Genomic DNA, 25110 nt, shown 5'->3' on the forward strand with positions numbered 1-25110 from the left:
ATGATTGTCCACCATCACCCAGAGTTGTCTTCTAACTTCCACTTCCAGATTTCAGTCACTGCATCCCTCTGCCTGTGCTTTTAGAGTTCTTCCAGTCAATGTAAGACGGTAGCTTGGAATCACTGACAGCAAACACCACCATTGGTTGCTGCCACATTTAGGGGGCTGGACTGGAAAAGAAAATAACCCTTGCCATGCTTCATGTGTACAGCTCTGGCAGTAGATGGGAGAGTGCTGAGGACCATGGAAAATACCTCAGGATCCACGTGCATCGCTGCAGAAACCAGTGACTTGCCTCCTTCTAGCACCTGTGTGGAGTTAACATACTGACAGCAGATTAACTGCCATCAATAAATTCCTCAGCTTGTGCTAACATTTTGCAGATAAGTGCTTGCGAAGATCAATTTTGGCAGTGGTTTGCAAAAACAGTGTGGCTTTTACTAAGAAGTAACACACACGCATATTTTTGTGTACCTGCTTTTTGAGCAGAGGCATGTCTACTTGCTATTTTATAGATGCTAGAACGTGAGGGCCAGAAGGGATCTTAGAGGCCATTTTATTTTCCAGAAAGAAAACATAGGGGGATTAAGAGCCTGCTTAAGGTTGTTGGGTTTAATTAGTGACAACATCCAGGTTTTCTACTGTCCATAGTTTACTGCAGAGAGCAAATGGAGAAAGGGAAGCTGACGTGGCCTCTACAGGACCATCTGGATGGCCTTTGGGGAAGTTACTGTACTGCTGTTTCTAGTATCCTCATGTGAAAAATCTATCATTACTAGGTGGTAGATAAAGTCCTTTTGAACTCAGAAATTCAAGGATTTTTAAAAATCATTTGCTTTGTGCTACAATTATTTGTTTACCATAAATGGGATGTTGTATGTCTGATAAAATTGATCCCATGTATGGATTGTTGTGCATTAGCCTGGCCATCTGCTTGCTTCTGTTTGAAAATTTGTATTTGAAGGAAATGCTAGTCTTTAGAAAGTTTTGCCTTGGTCTTGGTGAGCAATATGTGCTTTAACTAAAATCTTCAGCTGTGGTTGATTTTCAGGTGATTAATTCCACTTCTACATAAAAGCTTTATTTTTCCCTGCCTACTTCTACATTCTTTCTCTTGCTTCCATTGGCCAGTCCCAGCCTTGTAAGAATCTTTACCAAGGGTGCTGTAATTATTCATAAATGATTTCCCAAAGCAAGCACCAGTATATAAGGTGAATTTGAGGATAGAGGGAAATGCTTAATCTGCAGTAGTTTGGGGAAACCCAGTCATCAAAATGAACCTGTCATCAGAGTGGAGGGTGATCAGCGACACATCGGCAAATGAATTCAACAACTAACGGCAAAGGCTTTACAGCTCTTCTAACTGCGGCCAAGTCATTCCAGGCATTGCTTGCCCCTGTATGTGGCCCCAAGTCCCAGAGGAAACAGCCCAGAGCCTCTTTTTAGGCGATGCTTCTGTGTACGTCCTTCATTATCTGAGATATTGGCCAAAAGATTCTTTGCATAATTGGGGTAAGGGGTATGTCTTTTTCAATGGTAGCACCAAGACTTCCAGGCTGTCTCTTGGTGCCTCTTTTTATTTTTGGCCCTAGACAGTTGCACACTTGATGGCCACCTAAAAGCCAAAGCCAGTGACATAGTGGCTGCAGCTATGATTTTGTAGAAGTGCTTTTTTTGGTGGTTTCAGAATATTTGTAAACATTGCTGGTTAAACAGCAGCACGATTGCTGAGACTATAAGATTTAAGATTAGTTATGACTTTAATATATAATTATATGCAGTTTTATCACTTCAGCTTAGCAAGCTGCAATAGCAAAACATAGAATAGTATTTTTGTGCAGGGTTTTTTTCTTCTATGTAATGTACAAAAAAGTAATCTGACTAATTTTGCTTTCAGTAAAACCATCTATTTATGTAATAGAAATATTTTTTAATGTGGGAATGGAACTGGAGTTTAGAAAACATCTTAAACAAAGAGACATTTTGTTCAAGATCTCCTGCAAATCCAAGTACTATGGGTATTAAGAATCCCGTCTGCTGAGATGGGTGAGGCAGCAGCGAAGGGAGAGTCTCTTAGGCAGCCTGGAGCCCTACACCTAGGAAATGGCATTTGATGCCATCCTCTGGTGGGCAAAATGCCCCTGCTAGGAGATTAGGCTCCAAATGGCAGTATAGTTGTCACATTTCTCCCAGATCAGGCTTTGGACAGTCAGTAAGGGTCTGAACTGCCAAACATCGCATCTCTTTAATCAAGTCTTTAGTTCCTTTATACATAAGGACTCAGATTTTTAAAGGCCATGCCATCATTCTTCTCCAAACTCTTTTGAACTTGACATTTTTTTTTAGTGGGGAATAAAAAAGGGATAGGGATGGAAGTGAGGAGAGTGTGTCCTGTTGGTTTTGGTTTCTTTGTTTTTAATTATAGGTTGTTTTAAACAAAATACACTTTTGCTAAGACTTTTGTTATCCTTTTTCATTTTGGTAAATGTTTTGAGGGGGATAATGATTTTCACATCTTGAAGTTTTATATGTACTTAGCTTCTAGTAAACTAAAAAACTTTGAAAAAGTTTTTTTTTTTTTTAATTTAAAATAAATTGAAATGGGGTCTCGCTATGTTGCTCAGGCTAATCTCAAACTCCTGGGTCCAAGTGATCCACTCACCTTAGCCTCCGAAAGTGCTGGGATTACAGGTGTGAGCCACTGAGATGGCCAAAAACTTTTAATTATTTAAAGTAAATTGGGCTTTTTCTTCATAAGATGATACGTAAATTCTAACAGAGTGAGCTTAGAGATGAATTTTTCAGGAGATAGTGATATAATTCTGGTGATAAAACATTAAACTCCTAAATAATTTTTTTCATCATGCTTCTATAGATACATATATATCTATAGTTGTCATCTGATTAAGTGATCCAGAGTCTTTAAAAATACAGAAGTTTTAAAGTAGATATAAAATAGTTTTAAAAGGTATGTAACTTAAGCATTCTGTATTGTGCTGAGTGACTAAAATATCCAAAAGTTTTAAAACATCACAAATATTGACTTGCTGCTTAAAAGCTGTGCTTTGTCATTTTCTGCTTAGAGATTTGATGTATTTGCTTAATTCATTTTTTAACACATTTTTAAAACCTTATTTCAGGAAGAGAAAATGAACAGAAATTAAATAACAACAAAATGCATTTAAGGAAAGCTTTGAAGAGTAACTCCTCCCTCACTAAGGGACTAAGAACAATGGTGGAGCAGAACTTGATGGAGAAACTGGAAACCTTGGGGATTAATGCAGTATGTTCATTCATTTTTGGAATATTTGTTAGTTTTGCTATATTTTGTTTTCTAAATTAGAAATGATCAGAGAAGAGAAGAAAGCACATCAATTCTGTCCATGTTTGGAGACCAGAGGCTAATGTGACCTACTTTATTTATCAAACACTTGAATAGCATTCACTGTGTGCCTGGCACACTTCTAAGAACTTAACAAATATTAACTCATTTAAACATAGATACAAATCTCTGAAATAAATGACATTAGTATCTTGACAGTTTACAGAAAAGGTAAATAACTTGATTAACGTCACACAGCTAGTAATGAAGGAGCCAGGGTTTGTATCTAGGCAGTCACAGTGCTGCTTACATTCTGATATTAACCTCAAATCATTGCCTATTACAAAACCAGCACTTCATTAATACATGTTGAATGAATGGATGAATGGATACGATTTCATATTGTTGCCAGATTGAATAATTTTGGTATATCCTATCATATAGATTTTTTGCTTTTTCTATTTTTATTGACATACATAAAAGACACAAACCTTAACTGAACTTCATTAGTTTATATGTATATAAAAGAGTGCATCTACATATGCATATATACATATATATGCAAAGCTTTTGAGCACATATGCATGCATGGGCACACATGTGGATGTGTATAGTGTGTATGTGTGTATGTAGATATGTATATGTACATGTATGTATCTGTATACGCAGATATCTATGTATATACACATTTGTGTATATGATGTATGTATGCACATTTGTGTATATGTATGTATATAGATATTGTGTATGTTTTCAGATGTATGTATATGTGCCTGTATTTGTGGATATACATGTTTGTATACTTGTATGTATATAGGCAGATTTGTATGTACATGGATGTGTGTGTACCATCTATAACCAGCACCCAAATGATGAGATTGAACATTTCCAACACTCTGGAAGACTCTCTTTACCTTCTTCTGTCAATATCACCCCCTACTTCCCAGTTGGAGAGAAAGGGTATTCTGACTTAGTTTTGCTTGTTCTTGAACCTCATAAAAGTGGAGTCATACACTGTGTAGTGTGTGATATATCTTCTTTTGCTTATGATTTTATGTATATGATTCATACCTGTTCTTTCATGTAGCAGTAGTTTATTCTTTATTTATTGCCTTATAGCATTCTATTGTGTGAGTATACTGCAGTTTATCTCTTCCCTACTGATGGACATTTGTGTTTTTATTTTGGGGCTCTTCTTGGCTGTTAATTCTTGTACATGTCTTTTGGTGAACATGGGCATTTGTTTTTCTTGAATATATATCTAGGGATGAAATTGCTGGGTCAAAGGGTAGGCATATGTTTAGTACAGTAGGTGTTGTCAAATAGTTTTCCAAAGTCTTTGTACCAACTCACACTGTCCCTAACAGTGTTTGAGAGTTCAGTTGCTCCACATCTTTCATCAACTCAGTCAGTCTTTTCAAATTTGCACATAGACCCTTTTTAGGTGGGTTTTGACCACCCTTTGGGCAGTAGAAATCAAAGACATTCATCCTACACAGATTGTTTCCTGAAACTGTAGTTTTCCATATTGATTGTTTGCAAGTGGCTTTTTGGGCTTTAATTTTAATTGGGACATTTTCTTTTATCCTAAGATTATTAAAACTTTCTTTTTTTCCCCTAATGCTTGGAGAGGTTTTCCTAGTTTTTTGTTTGTTTTGTTTTGCCTTATTTTGTTTTTGTCTATCTGGGCTTTAAGAATTAGGTTTCGAAACAGTGATTTGGAGAGCTAACTTAATTTTCAGTTGGATCAGGTGTCCCAATATCATTTGTTGTATAATCCATTGTTTCTCCATTTATTTAAAAGGACACTTTTGTCATCTAGGAAATCCCTATATATATTTGGATTTGTTTTTGGACTTTCAACTGTTTTACCTTGGTTTTTGTGTGTTCCTTTGCCCACACCATACTAATTTAATTGTAGTAGCTTTGTCCTGGGTTTTAATATCTTTTATAGGCCATGCCTTCTTCATTAGTCTTCTTATTTCAAACATTTATTGGTAGTTCTTCCATGTTTTGTTTTCCAATGAACTTTAGGAATAACTTTTCAACTCCCAGAATAATGCTTGTTGGGATTCCGATTGAAATTGTTTCCAGTTTTGTATATTAAGTAGGAAGGATTGACATTTGTACAGTATTAGGCCTTATCCTCCAGCTACACGGTATAGGATGATAGGCATAAAACAAATGATTGTCCAGACAAATGGGAGATCTCTAATTTAGATTGTATGAAGTGAAATAAAGGAAAAGTAGAGGAGGGGGTTGACTGAATAACTGAGGTCAGAGAAAACTTCTTCTTGGAGGTGGTACTTAATCTGATGATGCAAATTTCTGTCCTGAGCAACTGGGTGGGTGGTGGGGCCAGTTCCTGGGACTGGGAAGGCTGAGGGAAGCAAGGGGTATGAGGACAAAGATGGTAGGTAACGTGTGTGTGTGACACTGTTATTCAACAAATATCCCTTTAACTAATTTTCTTCTGTCTAGATTCTCATCAAATCCAGATGACTTTTCTCATATTGTCTCTTTAATTATGCTATTTGCATAGTTAAAAGTCACCTCTAGCTGGGTTCTGTGGCTCACACCTGTAATCCCAGTACTTTGGGAGGCCAAGGCAGGTGGACCACGAGGTGTGGAGTTTGAGACCAGCCTGGCCAACACGGTGAAACCCCATCTCTACTAAAAATACAAAAATTAGCTGGGCCTTGTGGCGGGTGCCTGTAATCCCAGCTACTAGGGAGGCTGAGGCAGGAGAATCATTTGAATCTGGGAGGCAGAGGTTGCAATGAGCCGAGATCGTGCCGTTGCACTCCAGTCTGGGCGATAGGGCCAGACTCTGTCTCAAAAAAAAAAAAAAAAGGAGAAAGAAAGTCACCTCTGATGCTCTGATGACCTATTGTTCCTTGTAGAATAATCTTTCAGCCTTTTGGGTTGGCATTTAGTCTCTTCTGCTGGTTTCATCACCCAGGTCTTTGTAAGCATTAACCTGTGGGATGTGCCTTGCCTGTTTCTGCCTCGACACCTTCCTTTCTCACAGGTATCCATACGCCATGCCTATCCATCTGGAAATTTCTCCTTGTTTTTACTTGATTGACTCCACCTGTCCTTCAGGCCACAGCTCAGCCTTCCCTTTCAACTTTCTCTGGCCACTGGGGCCTTCGATGGCCTCTCTCCCTGGAATTCTTCTAGTCTTTGTAGACTCATTGGGTCCTTATGACACATAGCCGCGTTGGTCAGCCAGTCATAAACATATGCATGCCTTATGTGCCCAGCTGAACTCCTGGCCCCTTTGGGGCCAGGACAGTGTGTTACTTGTTGGGGCACCCTCACCCTCTACACACAGCTGGAGTCCTGTAAGGATGGATTGAAATGTTGGCATAGTTAATGCTGATATATCCCCATGAAATGAAACCTCCCAGGATAATTGGCCAACTTAACATCTTATTTTTTCAGGATGTACATGGCATTTCAAGTGATCAATTGCACAGAGTACTAAAAAGTGTGGAATCAGAAAGACATAAACAAGAAAGAGAAATACCTAACTTGCATCAAATTCGAGAATTCCTTGAACATCAAGTCAGCTGTAAAATTGAAGAGAAAGCACTACTAGTCTTCAGGTAAGCTTGTTACCTACTGCAAATGGGAGCTTAATTTAACAACTTTTTCTTTTTTCTTCTTTTTTTCACCACAAGATATCATTAAATAAATTATTATAATTTTAAATGGTTAACAAATTTTGCCATTTCATTGACAACTCTCTTACTGTTTGTACTATTAAATGCTGGGTCTTGGGTTTTGTTTTTACAGTAAAAACAAAACAACAACCCTAGAGTCTGGCTTTAAACCCTAGAGATGGGATTGTTCATTTCCACAGCAGCATAGGGGGTATTATACCATTTACGTTTGCTTTTCACTTACTGATCGTAAAGGCAATGGAGACTTATGAATGACACTATATTCCAGATAAGTACAGTGTTTCTCAAATGGATACCCTTTCAACTGGAGAAGTACCCAAAATGATACAACTTCCTCCCAAAAACAGACAACTGATTAGACAAAAAGCTGTTTCTACTGATAGGACATCTGTTTCAAAGTGAGTATTTCAGCCCTCAGATTTATTTTATCAATGTTTGTCTTAGCTCAGGCTGCTTTAACAAAATACCATAGAGTGGGTGGCTTCACAGAAATGTATTATATTCCCATTTTGGAGGCTGAAAGTCCAAGATCAGGATGCCAGTATAGTCAGGTTCTGGTGAAGGCCCTCTGCCTTGCAGACGACTGCCTTCTTGCCATGCCTTCAGATGGTGGAGATACAGCGAGCTTTGGCCTCACTTCCTCTTATAAGGCACCAATTCCATCATGGGGGCCCCCATCTTCAATGACCTCATCTAAACTTAATCACCTCCCAAAGGCCCACCAGATACCATCATACTGTGGGTTAGGTCTTCAACATATGTATTTGGGGCGGGAGGGGCACAGACATTGAGTCCATAACAGTGTTTGGTCCAACAGAGAATCACACTTGTAATTCCTACCAGTCTCTTGTTGACACTTGGTGACTTTTGTTGCTGCTCTTCCTCGTTAGTATATGTCAAAAGCAAAACTCACCAGTTCCATAGAAATGTATCTGAAATTATATTACTAACTTCTGCAATTTAAAAATATTTTTCTGTTGTTTTTTAGAATTAAGAAAAATATCATGGAAGATCATTTTCCCAGAAAGTCTTCAACTATTACGTGAGTACTGACGGGGATGGGAGGGTCATTTTAAAAATTATTTTCACTGAACATTCCTTTCATTTTAAAGTAGTGCGCTTATTATGGTTGAATGAAGCCATAATTATTTACTATCATAATTTGTCCCTTTGTGATATGTTATTTGTGACATGTCTTTGTGTCTTTATCAGTTATTACATAAGTCAATAGCCCTTAACCACATTGTGGACTCCATTAAGAAGAGGGACACCTGAGTCATTCTTATATCCACCCCCCGGCAATGTTGAGTAATTTCTCAATAAGTACATTTAAATTAAATGGTATTAAATTTAATACCATTAAATTTTGAGTTTTTATGTTGAGTTTTTATGCCTAGACCTGTGACAGTGTAAGTTTGTTTTAAATGTAATAATTTCGTGTTCCAGTTTTTTGTGGAAGTTAATAATGACCCTAGTAGCTCTTCCTCTTTTAGATTCTCTTAGGATACTAAAAACCCTACCTCAGTTGCTCATCACCTGTGTGCTACTGATTTAGTTGATTACTGTTTTAAGTTTGTTTTCTTATCTGTAATATGGGATGTTTTAAGTCCCAATTTCCTTATCTGCAATATGGAATAATGCTGCCTTTTTCACAAGAGAGTTCTACAAATTAAATGGGAATGTATGAAGAGGGCTTGGCTCAGTGCTTGGCACTTGTGGGTACTCAATAAATTGTAGGTATATTGTTACTAATTATGAGTAAGACTAATTTGATCATGAATAATTTAATCATCATTGCCTTATTCTGGAGATATTGATGACATAAATATCTCTTCATTGAGGCACTGCGTATTAGAGACAAACAATGATTCACCCTTCAAAAGCACTTTTCTTATACATAATCTCATGGGAGGAGCATTATTTCTTGGGATGTGGTGTGAATGAATCAACATGTACAAGACACATTGTCTGGAATTTAGGTGCCCAATAACTATTATTTAAATGAACGAACACTGCTTTAAACCTCTATTTCACTTTAAAATGGGGGTAATAATTCATGTAACGATACAAATGAGATTGTGTATGTAAAAGCTCTTTGCAATAAAGTGCAGTATAAAGAAACTGTAAGTAATGACACAATTTTAAAAGATGAGTGCTTAGACTGAGGAAATGTTTTTCTTTGAGTAATGTTTTTCTTAGGTGTATGAAAACCAAAATTATTAAGAATATACACATTTGGGTTTAGAGGAGACAGGCCCCAGCTTCAGCCCATTTTGATAAACATGCCCCGTGGCTGGCAGAGATCTGGGCGTGGGAGGATGTTTCAGTCATGGGTATAACCTCTGGCCTTGCTGCCATCTTGGTCATAGCCCCAAAGGCACTTGTGCCCACTGGGAATTAACTGAGAAAGGTGCCACCATTTTAAGAGGCATATCTTTTAATATCATAAACCCTGAAGCGTTACGAAAACAGCACCCCTGTCTCGGTGTTCATTTGTGTAGGACCCCTCCCTTTAGTTCGGAGGAGGAGCAGGAGGACGACGACCTCATCCGGGCATACGCATCTCCAGGCCCACTTCCTGTGCCGCCATCGCAAAACAAGGGCAGCTTCGGGAAGAACGCAGTGAAAAGTGACGCGGACGGGACCGAGGGAAGCGAGGACACTGATGATTCTCCCAAGCCCACAGGTGAGCTGTTACCTTGGAAAACTCTCTGGAAACTTTATTTAGGACGGTGGCCCTCACCCGGGTGTACCGAGCATTGGGAGTCTGAGCTCTGGGAGGGTGCGCAAGAAACAGATGCAGCGGATCCCAAAGGCGCCCACGGAAAATGGGCAGGGCTTAGCACTTTCCAGTCGAAGGAGAGGAAGGAGTTGGGAATGATACCTGGTGTATTAGTTTGCTAGGGCTGCTATAACAGTAGCATAAACTGGCTGGCTTAAGGAACACAACCTTATTGCCTCACAGTTCTGGAGGCTGGAAGTACGAGAGCAAGGTGTAGGCACTGTTGGTTCCTGTGAGGGCTGCCAGGGAGGGTCTGTTCCGCGTCTCTGTCCTTGACTTCTCTTCTCCCTGTGCATCCTCACATCATCTTCCCTCTGTGTGCGTCTCTGTCCAGATGTCTCATTTGTATAAGGACATTGGATTAGGGCCCACCCTAATGACCTCACTTTACCTTGATTTCCTTTGCAAAGACTCTGCCTCCAAATAAGGTCACATTCTAAGGAGTGGGGGTTAGAAATTCAACATGTGAATTTAGAGGGTTACAATTCAACCCAGGACACTGGGTGACTATGAGAATGGCTGTTCTAATACACTGTGCTGCCTCTTGGAGCTGGAGTAATACTAAAGGAAGACAAGATCTTAGCTTGTCACTGCAAATATTTGCTGACGAGAAGTAGAGCTGATGGGTCATTTTTTTTTTAATTCTACTTAGTGCAATTTTTAAATTATATATTTTAAACATATCAGATATAATTTATTATATTTAATATATTGTATGTAATTTGTTATATTTAATATATTTTGGATGTAATTTGTATTGTATATAATGTGTATATACCATGTATTTGTGTAATGAGATAAAATATAACGAATTCATTTAAAAATTCATATTGTTTTTGTAAATACCCTTATGAATATTCCACTCATACAGGTTATCTAACTGAAATTAATTTCTGACCACACACTTGAATGAGATCATCTTTCTTTGATTTAAAATGAAAACTTTAGGCCAGGCACAGTCGCTATCACCTGTAATCCGAACACTTTGGGAGGCCAAGGCAGGAGGATTGCTTGAACCCGGGAGTTCAAGACCAGCCTAGGCAACATAGCAAGACCTCGTCTCTATTTTTTAAAATTAATTAAATAAAATGAAAACTTTATAGCTCATAGTCTCAAGGATTATGATTATTTTAAGCATTATGTGTTTAATTTTTTAACCCCAAAGTACATCAACTGATTTGGAAGTAATACATAATTATTTCCAAAGCTTAGACTCTTTCAAAGTTTCCTGTAAGGTTATTTTGGAACTGAAGATAGATGAAATTTCTAAATACTTCACTTGCCTAATTTTTATTGATCTTATAGGAGCCACCATTAAAACACCTACTGAAAAAGTTGAAAAGATGTTTTCACATCGCAAATATGTGAATAAACCAGTTGGTGGAACTAATGTTCCTGAGATGTTTATCAAAAAAGAAGGATTACAAGAACTAAAGGTGAAATCACTTTTACTTTCTAGATATACATTTATTTGTCTTTTGACAACACCTTAATGGTCATACTTTTTGTAGTGAAATATAAAACAGATAGTTAGCTGCTATAGTAGAGGTTGAGGTTTTCACCTTTCTTGTTCTCAGTATTGCATTTCTTTCCATTCCATAGACAGTCAAAGATACTGGTGTGATAACTGCAACAATATATAATAAGCATCACACTTTACAGGTTTTCAAAATCCTGTCACATGTATTATTTGATACTTGCAGATATCAGATGATTTGTACAAAGAAATTTGTGACTGACCAGAATTGGGGCCCTTCAGATCTTCTCCACTACCCTCGCATGAGACCTTAGGGACTTTTAAGGGTTTAGCCCCACTTGGGAGCTGAAGTGAGGGTGGAGCTCAAGTTCCCCTGTCTGCATTAGAGAAGAAGCCCAAACATTTTCCCAGCGGTTCTAACAGCCAGGATGCCAGAAGTGTTTCTGTGGATGGAGCTCTCCCATTGTATTTCTGGGCACAGCAATGAATCATCTGTGTTGACTGGTCTTCCAGTCCAGGGCATTTTGTCAGATTACTTTTATTAGTTAATTCTATTTGTGTTACACAAGCCAAAAATGACAGAAAGTCCTGTGTCATTCAAGAGAGCGCAAAAGCATCTTCCTTTAGGAAGGACATGCTAGAACCGTGTGCACCTTCCAGTTGGGGGCTATCTCTCCAGGCCTTGGTGTGATGTGCCCACAGTTAGATGTCATTATTATCACAGAGGTAAGAAGCAAGAGCAGACCTCACTCCTACTCCAGAGCACCCTGCCTTTTAGAGTTTCATACCCCTACAGTGTAGCATTTCTGGAATTTTCTACATGATTGATAGAGTAGGAAACATATATTTCCATGGCAGAAATGAAAAAGAGATGATTCAGATTTCAGAATACCAACTTCCAAATCCATTTCATTGCCCTGCAGAAATGACTAGATTTGGAAGTATTAATAGTTCCCCACTTCTTTCCTTATGGTTCAATGTTAGATGCTCAGTCTAACCAATAAAATGATTGAGGGGCACCGGTTTTTGTTGTTTTTTTTTTAAGAAACATTAATTACTCTCCATGCCTTTCTTTTAGTGTGCAGATGTGGAGGATGAAGACTGGGACATATCATCCCTAGAGGAGGAGATATCTTTGGGAAAAAAATCTGGAAAAGAACAGAAGGAACCTCCACCTGTGAAAAATGAACCACATTTTGCTCATGTGCTAAATGCCGGGGGCGCATTTAATCCTAAGGGGCCAAAGGGAGAAGGTTCGCTGCTTTCCCCTCTAATACAAGCTCAGTCCATTTTCTTATTAGTTGTGTTTCATCTTTATAAATATGTAATTATGCTAGTGTATCATCAGACAAGAAAGAAAGCTGTCAGTGCTTTCTTTATATTATTTAAATAAGGAGTGGATATGTATAACTTACTGATTCATATATACTGTTATTTTTATTTAATTATAGGACTAATCTTTAGTCTTTATATTTTTAAATTTATTTTTATTTTTATTTTTTGAAACAGGGTGTTATTGTCACCCAGGCTGGAGTACAGTGGTGCCGTCATGGCTTACTGCAGCCTTAACCTTCTAGGCTCAAGCAGCCCTCCCACCTCAGCCTCCCCAGTAACTGAGGCAGTCCTCCCACTTCGGCCTCCCAGAGTGCTGGGATTACAGGCATGGGCCACCACTCGTAGCCCCCAAATTGTTTGTATTCTTTAAATTTTTTGTTTTGTTTTGTTTGGGCGCAGTGGCTCACGCCTGTAATACCAGCATTTTGGGAGGCCGAGGCGGGCAGATCACAAGGTCAAGAGATCGAGACCATCCTGGCCAACATGGTGAAACCCCGTCTCTACTAAAAATACAAAAATTAGTTGGGCGTGGTGGTGTGTGCCTGTAGTCCCAGCTACTCAGGAGGCTGAGGCAGGTGAATTGCTTGAACCTGAAGCGGAGGTTGCAGTGAGCTGAGATCACGCCACTGCACTGCAACCTGGCAAAAGAGTGAGACTCTGTCTCAAAAAAAAAAAAAATTTTTTTTTTTTTTTTTAGGCTATGGGGTCTCACTATGTTGCCTAGGCTGGATTCAAACTCCTGGGCTCCAGCAGTCCTCCTGCCTCAGGCTCCTGAGTAGCTGTGACTACAGATGTTCTCCACCATGCCTGGCTTTTATATTATTTTTGAAAATGTCTATACACATATTCTCTTCATGAAGATGCCTTTTAGGAATTAAAATTTCTGATCATATACCTGAATGAGACCACTCTTCTGGCAATCTTTCTGTATTAGTCTGTTTCCCTATTAAATATTTTTCTTCATTTTCTCCCAAGGGAGGTTTCTTTTGTAGCATTGTAGTCAGTGGGATGAAATACTATGAGATGATCACTTGAAATGATTTTCATATCCCCCAATCTAGAGCCTAGATAAGCCTAATAACTCAGTTAATTTTTTTAAATTAGAAAATTTTAATTTTTTTGTCAAAGTAATTCTTGCACATGTTGAAAGCTGAGTAGTTCAGAAGGCTTCTCTATGCCATCGCACCACCTTCATTAGTGGTACCTCTGTGCCTCTCAGTAATGGCCTTAAATCACTCTGTTGATTCATCAACTTTAGATAGTAACTGTTGATGTCCTGCAAAGACAGGTGGGGACTTGGCTCATTTTCATACCCACCACACCTCTCATGCCTTCTTCACTGTTTTTGTACTCCTACTTAAAATTTTATTACTTTTTTTGTTTTTATTAGAGATGGGGTCTCACCAGGTTGCCCAGGCTGGTCTCAAACTCCTGGGCTCAAATGATCCTCCCGCTCCAGCCTCCCAAACTGTTGGGATTACAGATGTGAGCCACTGCACTCAGCCTGTAATTTTAAATTAATACCTGCACATCTCCACCCTTGCTCTTTTCATTTTCAGCAGCCTCTCACCCCTTTGTAAGATAAGCTGTTGCTGCCTCTGTCCTTCATGCTACCTTTTCTCTCACATTGTCCAGTTATAACATAGCTGTTGCATAACTGGCATCAGTTATCTGTGCTGTCTAAGCGTCAACTGTAATTATTGGAAACCAGGAGACCCTGTTTGCATTACAGTGACTCTTTACACGGCCAAGAGGATGCCCTAAGGAAATCTCCTGTCTCTTGACTCCGACATCATAAACCTGTGCCCCTGGAGGAACACATTTCTACAGTCAAACTTGAGTGGAATTCTCTGCACTCTATTTCAGTGGCTCAAAATCATGGCATTTTAAAATTGACTTCATTGTTAAGCATATCTACCCTAGAAAATCTGTTTTTTAACACTTAATCTCTACTTGGCTTGCTAATTTCATCCTTCTTTCTTTACCATCTATTCACTCAGAGTCAGTAACAACAACACAAATGTACTGAGCACCTTCAACATCCAGGCCCTGAGCTGAATGCTGGGGAAGGAGTGGGAAGCAGGATGTGACTCCTGCTGTTTGTAGGCTGCAGGGCGGAAGCTTGCATCCAAGGGTCCTGTGAGTGTATCCTAGAGATGCGACCAATTCATGGTTGGATTTTAAAGTGGCATCCTATACATAGCTCATGGGGGTTGGGAGATGAGGATTCATGAACACATTTAGACACTGAGTGATTAATGACAATATGAAATTACAGATTTTTATAGACTTGACAGTGTGCTTGTTTAACCGTTGAGGCCTTCTCTTCTGCCTCTCCCCACCACTTACAGGACTTCAAGAAAATGAATCAAGCACATTAAAAAGCAGCTTAGTAACTGTGACTGATTGGAGCGATTCTTCAGATGTCTAATTCCACATGTCAGAAGATTCTTCCAGAAGCCAGCAGTATTTCAGTATCACAGTATTTCAGTAACTTGCCTCCATGATTCCAGTGCTTCTGCCTTACTGTGTTTCCAACAGCAACACAGAGACTGATTCAAAGAACAATGGTCTCTTTAATGACACCTATTACAGTATTGAAAATCAGATCATCAACAGTATTTTGAAGCATATAAAGGTGTTTAAGACTTCTGCTGCTGCTTAAAAATAATATGTCATTGAAGTCATAAAAAGTTTTTTCTTCAGAACAGTACTCTAGTGTTAAGTGTTTTTTTTTCCAACTAATTTTTAAGTGAATTTTTTTTAACGTACAGCAGGTTTTGGTTTGAATTACTAAAACTTTAAAAATATTTTTCTTACATATGCTGTAACATCAAAGGTGTTTATATTATAAAATTCTGTTAGTGGTCTTAAAATTGAATTGGTAGAACCACTAGTCCCTAAAAGTTAGTCTGGTTATTTTTCATATAGAAGTAAGTTTAATCCGAGTGTGGTGGTGTTCACCTTTAATTCCAGCTACTTGGGAGGCTAAGGTGGGAGGATCGCTTGAGCCTAGGAGTTCAAGACCAGCGTGGGCAATATAGAAGACTCCACCCCTCCACACCCCAAAAAAGTAAGTTTAGAATTAGAATATAGCTAGGTCCAATGTTAAATACATTTTCCTGAAGTACATTTGTCACATTCAGCTTTGAGAAACTGTAAGCATGTTACTATTAAATGGTTGGTTATTTTATATAGTATATTCTTTATCTTGGATATTTTATGAATAAAGTGTAGTTATTTTAATAGCCGATTAATTTATCAGACTAAATAGAAAATATTTGAGTCATTACTGAATTCATCTATGTAACTTTTTTTTTTACTTTTTAAAATACCCAACATGTATTATGAAATACCTCAAAAGTAATTTAGTTACATTCTTAAACAATGACATTGTCGAAAGTCAGAAAGTTCATATAAACTGTTTTTTGCATTTTTATAACTTGGTGGTACTATATTCTGTTTCCAAGAAAAAGTAACCTTTTAACTAAAAGATTTGTTGGGTTTTAGATCTCTTTTCATTTGTCAACCTTTTCAGTAAAGCACTCCGTTATGTCATTGTGACTGTGGCTGTGTTATTAGAGATGAATTCTGAGTTAAATTTATACTTATTAGAGGTCTTACAGAGGGAGAATCTGGCCTTGATAGCTGTGCCATATCACATCCTGTTCTAATGGCTAGAACAAATCTTTATCTGTTTCCACCCACCCTGGGATCCTTTTTACTTGTAAGCCATACTTGCCCTCTAAAACAATTTTTCCAACTTCCTATAGGGGCTATTTCATGCAGATATACTCACTTTATATGTATGTTTCTAAAAGCTTTAGTGAAGGCTGAATCCAAGTTTCATGTAGTAGGACAGAGAATGGCAATCTACAAAAATACACCATACCTAAGATGACCCATGTGTCACTTTGTTCATTCAGTTATTTATTCAACAGATATTTATAGAACCACTTGGTCTGGTTTGGTTTTGAACATGCACTAATTCATTTAATTACAACTTTGTGATGTAGTTATTATAATCCTCATGCTAAAGGTGTGAGAAACTGAGAGTTATTAAGTAACTTGCCAGAAGCCATGCAGGTACAAAGTGTCAAGGGGAGACTTTAAGCCAGGTCTCTCTAGTCCATGTTTTGTGTCTGCTATGTTTTCATTCCTGAGCGGAAGGCCCTGGGGAAATAAACTTTTGCTAAGTAAACCCAGTATTTAAATTAAGTCACGACATCTGTGTCTTAAAAGCCCTTCCTTTAACTTACTTGGTTAGTTGTATCTTTTTTTTTTTTTTTTAAATTGAGACAGAGTCTCACTCTGTTGCCCAGGCTTGAGTGCAGTGGCGCCATCTCGGCTCACTACAACCTTCGCCTCCCAGATTCAAGCGATTCTCGTGCCTCAGCCTCCCGAGTAACTGGGATTACAGGTGCCCACCACCATGCCTGGCTTAATTTTTTTGTATTTTTAGTAGAGACGGGGTTTCACCATGTTGGTCAGGCTGGTCTTGAACTCCCAACCTCAAATGATCTACCCACCTTGTCCTCCCAAAGTGCTGGGATTCTAGGTGTGAGCCACCACGCTTGGCTGCATCTCATTTTTTGTATAAAATTTGGTTTGTTCGTTTTTGAGGGGAACCATTCCTTTGTGTTGCCCCTTACCGATGCCCAACTAATGTGTTTTCTGGTTTCTAACGGACCTTCATACCCCACCCTCCCTAAATTCTTCAGTATAATCTAAGCATTATCTTCACCAGTTTTGAATAACAAATGTGTTTGAAATGCAAACCCACACAACCCTGTCCCACACTGGCCTGTAGGACCTAATCTACCTTTATGTCTTTCAGTTAATTTGTATTTCTGCAAAAGATATGTCAAGGATTATCAAGGTATGGAATTTTTTTATTTTTATTTTTAACAAACTTGTTCATTTTCTTTCCATTGAGCACCTCTCAACAATGTGATTTTTCTTTTTTTTTTTTTTATTATTATACTTTAAGTTCTAGGGTACATGTGCATAACGTGCAGGTTTGTTACATATGTAAACTTGTGCCATGTTGGTGTGCTGCACCCATCAACTCGTCAGCACCCATCAACTCGTCATTTATATCAGGTAGAACTCCCAATGCAATCCCTCCCCCCTCCCCATGATAGGCCCCGGTGTGTGATGTTCCCCTTCCCGAGTCCAAGTGATCTCATTGTTCAGTTCCCACCTATGAGTGAGAACATGCGGTGTTTGGTTTTCTGTTCTTTTGATAGTTTGCTAAGAATGATGGTTTCCAGCTGCATCCATGTCCCTACAAAGGACGCAAACTCATCCTTTTTTATGGCTGCATAGTATTCCATGGTGTATATGTGCCACATTTTCTTAATCCAGTCTGTCACAGATGGACATTTGGGTTGATTCCAAGTCTTTGCTATTGTGAATAGTGCTGCCATAAACATACGTGTGCATGTGTCTTTATAGCAGCATGATTTATAATCCTTTGGGTATATACCCAGTAGTGGGATGGCTGGGTCATATGGTACATCTAGTTCTAGATCCTTGAGGAATTGCCATACTGTTTTCCATAATGGTTGAACTAGTTTACAATCCCACCAACAGTGTAAAAGTGTTCCTATTTCTCCACATCCTCTCCAGCACCTGTTGTTTCCTGACTTTTTAATGATTGCCATTCTAACAGGTGTGAGATGGTATCTCATTGTGGTTTTGATTTGCATTTCTCTGATGGCCAGTGATGATGAGCATTTTTTCATGTGTCTGTTGGCTGTATGAATGTCTTCTTTTGAGAAATATCTGTTCATATCCTTTGCCCACTTTTTGATGGGGTTGTTTTTTTTTTTTCTTGTAAATTTGTTTGAGTTCTTTGTAGGTTCTGGATATCAGCCCTTTGTCAGATGAGTAGATTGCAAAAATTTTCTCCCATTCTGTAGGTTGCCTGTTCACTCTGATGGTAGTTTCTTTTGCTGTGCAGAAGCGCTTTAGTTTACTGAGATCCCATTTGTCAATTTTGGCTTTTGCTGCCATTGCTTTTGGTGTTTTAGACATGAAGTCCTTGCCCATGCCTATGTCCTGAATGGTACTACCTAGGTTTTCTTCTAGGGTTTTTATGGTATTAGGTCTAACATTTAAGTCTCTATCTTGAATTAATTTTCGTATAAGGAGTAAGGAAAGGATCCAGTTTCAGCTTTCTACTTATGGCTAGCCAATTTTCCCAGCACCATTTATTAAATAGGGAATCCTTTCTCCATTTCTTGTTTCTCTCAGGTTTGTCAAAGATCAGATGGCTGTAGATGTGTGGTTTTATTTCTGAGGACTCTGTTCTGTTCCATTGGTCTATATCTCTGTTTTGGTACCAGTACCATGCTGTTTTGGTTACTGTAGCCTTGTAGTATAGTTTGAAGTCAGGTAGCATGATGCCTCCAGCTTTGTTCTTTTGACTTAGGATTGTCTTGGCAATGCGGGCCCTTTTTTGGTTCCATATGAACTTTAAAGCAGTTTTTTCCAATTCTGTGAAGAAAGTCATTGGTAGCTTGATGGGGATGGCATTGAATCTATAAATTACCTTGGGCAGTATGGCCATTTTCACGATATTGATTCTTCCTATCCATGAGCATGGTATGTTCTTCCATTTGTTTGTGTCCTCTTTGATTTCACTGAGCAGTGGTTTGTAGTTCTCCTTGAAGAGGTCCTTTACATCCCTTGTAAGTTGGATTCCTAGGTATTTTATTCTCTTTGAAGCAATTGTGAATGGAAGTTCATTCCTGATTTGGCTCTCTGTTTGTCTGTTACTGGTGTATAAGAATGCTTGTGATTTTTGCACATTAATTTTGTATCCTGAGACTTTGCTGAAGTTGCTTATCAGCTTAAGGAGATTTTGGGCTGAGACAATGGGGTTTTCTAAATATACAATCATGTCATCTGCAAACAGGGACAATTTAACTTCTTCTTTTCCTAACTGAATACCCTTGATTTCTTTCTCTTGCCTGATTGCCCTAGCCAGAATTTCCAACACTATGTTGAATAGGAGTGGTGAGAGAGGGCATCCCTGTCTTGTGCCAGTTTTCAAAGGGAATTTTTCCAGTTTTTGCCCATTCAGTATGATATTAGCTGTGGGTTTGTCATAAATAGCTCTTATTATTTTGAGGTACGTTCCATCAATACCGAATTTATTGAGCGTTTTTAGCATGAAGGGCTGTTGAATTTTGTCAAAAGCCTTTTCTGCATCGATTGAGATAATCATGTGGTTCTTGTCTTTGGTTCTGTTTATATGCTGGATTACGTTTACTGATTTGCAAATGTTGAACCAGCCTTGCATCCCAGGGATGAAGCCCACTTGATCATGGTGGATAAGTTTTTTGATGTGCTGCTGAATCCGGTTTGCCAGTATTTTATTGAGGATTTTTGCATCGATGTTCATCAGGGATATTGGTCTAAAATTTTCTTTTTTTTGTTGTCTCTCTGCCAGGCTTTGGTATCAGGATGATGTTGGCCTATAAAATGAGTTAGGGAGGATTCCCTCTTTTTCTATTGATTGGAATAGTTTCAGAAGGAAAGGTACCAGCTCCTCCTTGTACCTCTGGTAGAATTCAGCTGTGAATCCATCTGGTCCTGGACTTTTTTTGGTGAGTAGGCTATTAATTATTGCCTCAATTTCAGAGCCTGCTATTGGTCTATTTAGGGATTCAACTTCTTCTTGGTTTAGTCTTGGAAGAGTGTAAGTGTCCAGGAAATTATCCATTTCTTCTAGATTTTCTAGTTTATTTGCGTAGAGGTGTTTATAGTATTCTCTGATGGTGGTTTGTATTTCCTGTGGGGTCGGTAGTGATATCCCCTTTATCATTTTTTATTGCATCTATGATTCTTCTCTCTTTTCTTCTTTATTAGTCTTGCTAGCGGTCTGTCAATTTTGTTGATCTTTTCAAAAAACCAACTCCTGGATTCATTGATTTTTTGGAGGGTTTTTTGTGTCTCTAGTCTCCTTCAGTTCTGCTCTGATCTTAGTTATTTCTTGCCTTCTGCTAGCTTTTGAATGTGTTTGCTCTTGCCACTCTAGTTCTTTTAATTGTGATGTTAGAGTGTCCATTTTAGATCTTTCCTGCTTTCTCTTGTGGGCATTTAGTGCTATAAATTTCCCTCTACACACTGCTTTGAATGTGTCACAGAGATTCTGGTATGTTATATCTTTCTTCTCATTGGTTTCAAAGAACATCTTTATTTCTGCCTTCATTTCGTTATGTACCCAGTAGTCATTCAGGAGCAGGTTGTTCAGTTTCCATGTAGTTGAGCGGTTTTGATTGAGTTTCTTAGTCCTGAGTTCTAGTTTGATTGCACTGTGGTCTGAGAGACAGTTTGTTATAATTTCTGTTCTTTTACATTTGCTAAGGAGTGCTTTACTTCCAATTATGTGGTCAATTTTGGAATAAGTGTGATGTGCTGAGAAGAATGTATATTCTGTTGATTTGGGGTGGAGATTTCTATAGATGTCTATTAGGTCCACTTGGTGCAGAGATGAGTTCAATTCCTGGATGTCCTTGTTAACTTTCTGTCTCGTTGATCTGTCTCATGTTGACAGTGGAGTGTTGAAGTCTCCCATTATTATTGTATGGGAGTCTAAGTCTCTTTGTAAGTCTCTAAGGACTTGCTTTATGAATTTGGGTGCTCCTGTATTGGGTGCATATATATTTAGGATAGTTAGCTCTTCCTGTTGAATTGATCCCTTTACCATTATGTAATGGCTGTCTTTGTCTCTTTTGATCTTTGATGGTTTAAAGTCTATTTTATCAGAGACTAGGATTGCAACCCCTGCTGTTTTTTGTTCTCCATTTGCTTGGTAGATCTTCCTCCATCCCTTTATTTTGAGCCTCTGTATGTCTCTGCATGTGAGATGGGTCTCCTGAATACAGCAGACTGATGGGTCTTGACTCTTTATCCAGTTTGCCAGTCTGTGTCTTTCAATTGGAGCATTTAGTCCATTAACATTTAAGGTTAATATTGTTATGTGTGAACTTGATCCGCCATTATGATATTAACTGGTTTTTTTGCTCGTTAGTTGATGCAGTTTCTTCCTAGCCTCGATGGTCTTTACATTTTGGCATGTTTTTGCAATGGCTGGTACTGGTTGTTCCTTTCCATGTTTAGGGCTTCCTTCAGGGTCTCTTGTAAGGCAGGCCTGGTGGTGACAAAATCTCTAAGCATTTGCTTATCTGTAAAGGATTTTATTTCTCCTTCACTTATGAAACTTAGTTTGGCTGGATATGAAACTCTGGGTTTAAAATTCTTTTCTTTAAGAATGTTGAATATTGGCCCCCACTCTCTTCTGGCTTGGAGAGTTTCTGCCAAGAGGTCTGCTGTTAGTCTGATGGGCTTCCCTTTGTGGGTAACCCGACCTTTCTCTCTGGCTGCTCTTAAGATTTTTTCCTTCATTTCAACTTTGGTGAATCTGGCAATTATGTGTCTTGGAGTTGCTCTTCTGGAGGAGTATCTTTGTGGTGTTCTCTGTATTTCCTGAATTTGAATGTTGGCCTGCCCTACTAGGTTGGGGAAGTTCTCCTGGATGATATCCTGAAGAGTGTTTTCCAACTTGGTTCCATTTTCCCCCTCACTTTCAGGCACCCCAATCAGACGTAGATTTGGTCTTTTTACATAATCCCATACTTCTTGCAGGCTTTGTTCATTTCTTTTTCTTCCTTTTTCTTTTGGTTTGTCTTCTCGCTTCGTTTCATTCATTTGATTCTCAATCGCTGATACTCTTTCTTCCAGTTGATCGAGTCGGTTACTGAAGCTTGTGCATTTGTCACGTATTTCTCGTGTCATGGTTTTCATCTCTGTCATTTCGTTTATGACCTTCTCTGCATTAATTATTCTAGCTGTCAATTCTTCCACTCTTTTTTCAAGATTTTTAGTTTCTTTGTGCTGGGTACGTAATTCCTCCTTTAGCTCTGAGAAGTTTGATGGACTGAAGCCTTCTTCTCTCATCTCGTCAGTCATTCTCTGACCAGCTTTGATCCGTTGCTGGTGATGAGCTGCGCTCCTTTGCAGGGGGAGATGCGCTCTTATTTTTTGAATTTCCAGCTTTTCTGCCCTGCTTTTTCCCCATCTTTGTGGTTTTATCTGCCTTTGGTCTTTGATGATGGTGACGTACTGATGGGGTTTTGGTATAGGTGTCCTTCCTGTTTGATAGTTTTCCTTCTAACAGTCAGGACCCTCAGCTGCAGGTCTGTTGGAGATTGCTTGAGGTCCACTCCAAACAGACCCTGTTTGCCTGGGTATCAGCAGCAGAAGTTGCAGAGGATAGAATATTGCTGAACAGCGAGTGTACCTGTCTGATTACTTTGGAAGCTTCCTCTCAGGGGTGTACTCCACCCTGTGAGGTGTGGGGTGTCAGACTGCCCCTAGTGGGGGATGTCTCCCAGATAGGCTTAGGGGTCAGGGACCCACTTGAGCAGGCAGTCTGTCCCTTCTCAGATCTCAACCTCCGTGTTGGGAGATCCACTGCTCTCTTCAAAGCTGTCAGACAGAGTCGTTTGTGTCTGCAGAGGTTTCTGCTGCTTTTTTTGTTGTTGTTTAGCTGTGCCCTGTCCCCAGAGGTGGAGTCTACAGAGACAGGCAGGCTTCCTTGAGCTGCTGTGAGCTCTACCCAGTTCGAGCTTCCCAGTGGCTTTGTTTACCTACTTAAGCCTCAGCAATGGCGGGCACCCCTCCCCCAGCCTTGCTGCTGCCTTGCGGTTAGATCGCAGACTGCTGTGCTAGCAATGAGGGAGGCTCCAGTGGCCGTGGGACCTTCCCGGCCAGGTGTGGGATGTAATCTCCTGGTGTACCCGTTTGCTTAAAGCGCAGTATTGGGGTGGGAGTTACCTGATTTTCCAGGTGTTGTGTGTCTCAGTTCCCCTGGCTAGGAAAAGGGATTCCCTTCCCCCTTGTGCTTCCCAGGTGAGGCGATGCCTCGCCCTGCTTCAGCTCTCGCTGGTTGGGCTGCAGCAGCTGACCTGCACCGATTGTCCGGCACTCCCTAGTGAGATAACCCCAGTACCTCAGTTGAAAATGCAGAAATCACTGTGTTTTCTGTGTCGCTCGCGCTGGGAGTTGGAGACTGGAGCTGTTCCTACAATGTGATTTTTCTTTTAAGTCTTTCACACTTCAGGAAAATACTACATTCATCCATGTTGTGATTCATATCAGACAGTTTCTTACTCAAAGATAACACAGATACCAATTCTTATTCATACTTTGAAATGATATTTTACCCTAGACTGCCTTGGTTCAAAGGCCTAGTTTTGCCATCACTGTGGCAAATTACTTAAGCTCTGTGCTTTCATTTCTGTTTCTGTAAATGCAGGATGAAAACAGTATGTATCTCCTAGGATGGCTGTGAGGAGTGAGTGAGACAGGACATGAAAGGCATGTTGCCCTTGTGGGCATGTTATATAGGGCTGGCTCTAGGAGGAAGGCTGTGTCTTTGTTCAGAAATCCCTGGAACAACTTAAATGTCTTTAGAAATGACAAGTGTCTCAGTTATCCAGTTAGTTCCATAAATAGGTTCTGGAAGACATACTAGATAGAACTCAGCCCGCCAGTTCTGAGTGAGGCACATACCACGTGGGCTTGGGATGTCCTTAACCCATTTATGCCTAAGGTTGCAACTTTTTGAATTTTTCCAATCAGACCTTGGCGATGACCTTGAGCAGTAGGATATAAATAACTCCCACACGCTTAGCGTTCCAGTAATGGAACACTAGGCATAAACAGGTTTTAATTGGCTCCACAGTCAACCACGGCCAACATCTCTATCTCAGCTTCTGCTGATGCCCTAGTTCAGGGCTCTGCATTCTGTGCCAGGGAAGCTCAGCCCCTTAACATGGATGTGCCACATGACAGGCAATAATATATTGGCCCCATTAGCTCTTGCTGGAGCAGTCATAATGAATTACAGTCATGACAGACACATGTAAGAAACGTAACATTTGCTAAATATGTACATGAGTCTTCATCACAGCATCATTTATGAAAACAACTAAACATTCACTAATGGTGCCAGTGGAATAAATCAGAGGACATCCCCTGCTACGTAACTCTCTGCATACATCAAAGAGAATGGTGTGGCTTTGCTTTTTCAACAGTCTACTGAGCGGCCATGGGCATGTGGATATGGCCATGAGTAAGCAAGATTCTCTAATCCTGTAGAAGTTAAGTTATGCCAGATAACTTGCTGCTTCAACAAAAATATTTAGCTTTTTAAATACATGTTGTAGAATGCTAACAACAACAACAACAACAAAAACCTAGAATTTGCCTGTATGCAGCCAGTAACATGTCTATTTAACCTGGACACCTTTTGAGGACTATTCTCAGATTGCCGCCATGCTGTTTATAAGACATTGTTCCTTATATACCTGTTTATGAATGAAAAGAAACATAAGGAGTGGGTAGGAAGACTTCTATCTATGAATGATTAAAAAGGCCAGAGTACAAATACTTCTTGAACTTTTGGTAGTAAATGTAGAAAACATTTTAT

At 39.3% G+C, this 25110-nt stretch overlaps 1 protein-coding gene across 1 annotated transcript in view; it reads left to right on the forward strand.

Moving 5' to 3' along the window:
* DZIP1 (DAZ interacting zinc finger protein 1) overlaps positions 1-16158 on the forward strand; it is a 64195-nt gene extending 48037 nt beyond the window's left edge. Inside the window, 8 exon segments of the mRNA XM_030922329.1 lie at positions 3141-3283; positions 6770-6925; positions 7255-7409; positions 8000-8053; positions 9513-9697; positions 11099-11229; positions 12349-12523; positions 14957-16158. Coding sequence (XP_030778189.1) covers positions 3141-3283; positions 6770-6925; positions 7255-7409; positions 8000-8053; positions 9513-9697; positions 11099-11229; positions 12349-12523; positions 14957-15036 — 1079 coding nt within the window. The 3' untranslated portion in view covers positions 15037-16158.
* The last annotated feature ends 8952 nt before the right edge of the window (positions 16159-25110 follow it).

This window comes from Rhinopithecus roxellana, chromosome 18, assembly GCF_007565055.1.
Source record: "Rhinopithecus roxellana isolate Shanxi Qingling chromosome 18, ASM756505v1, whole genome shotgun sequence".
Classification (NCBI taxonomy): Eukaryota; Metazoa; Chordata; class Mammalia; order Primates; family Cercopithecidae; genus Rhinopithecus; species Rhinopithecus roxellana.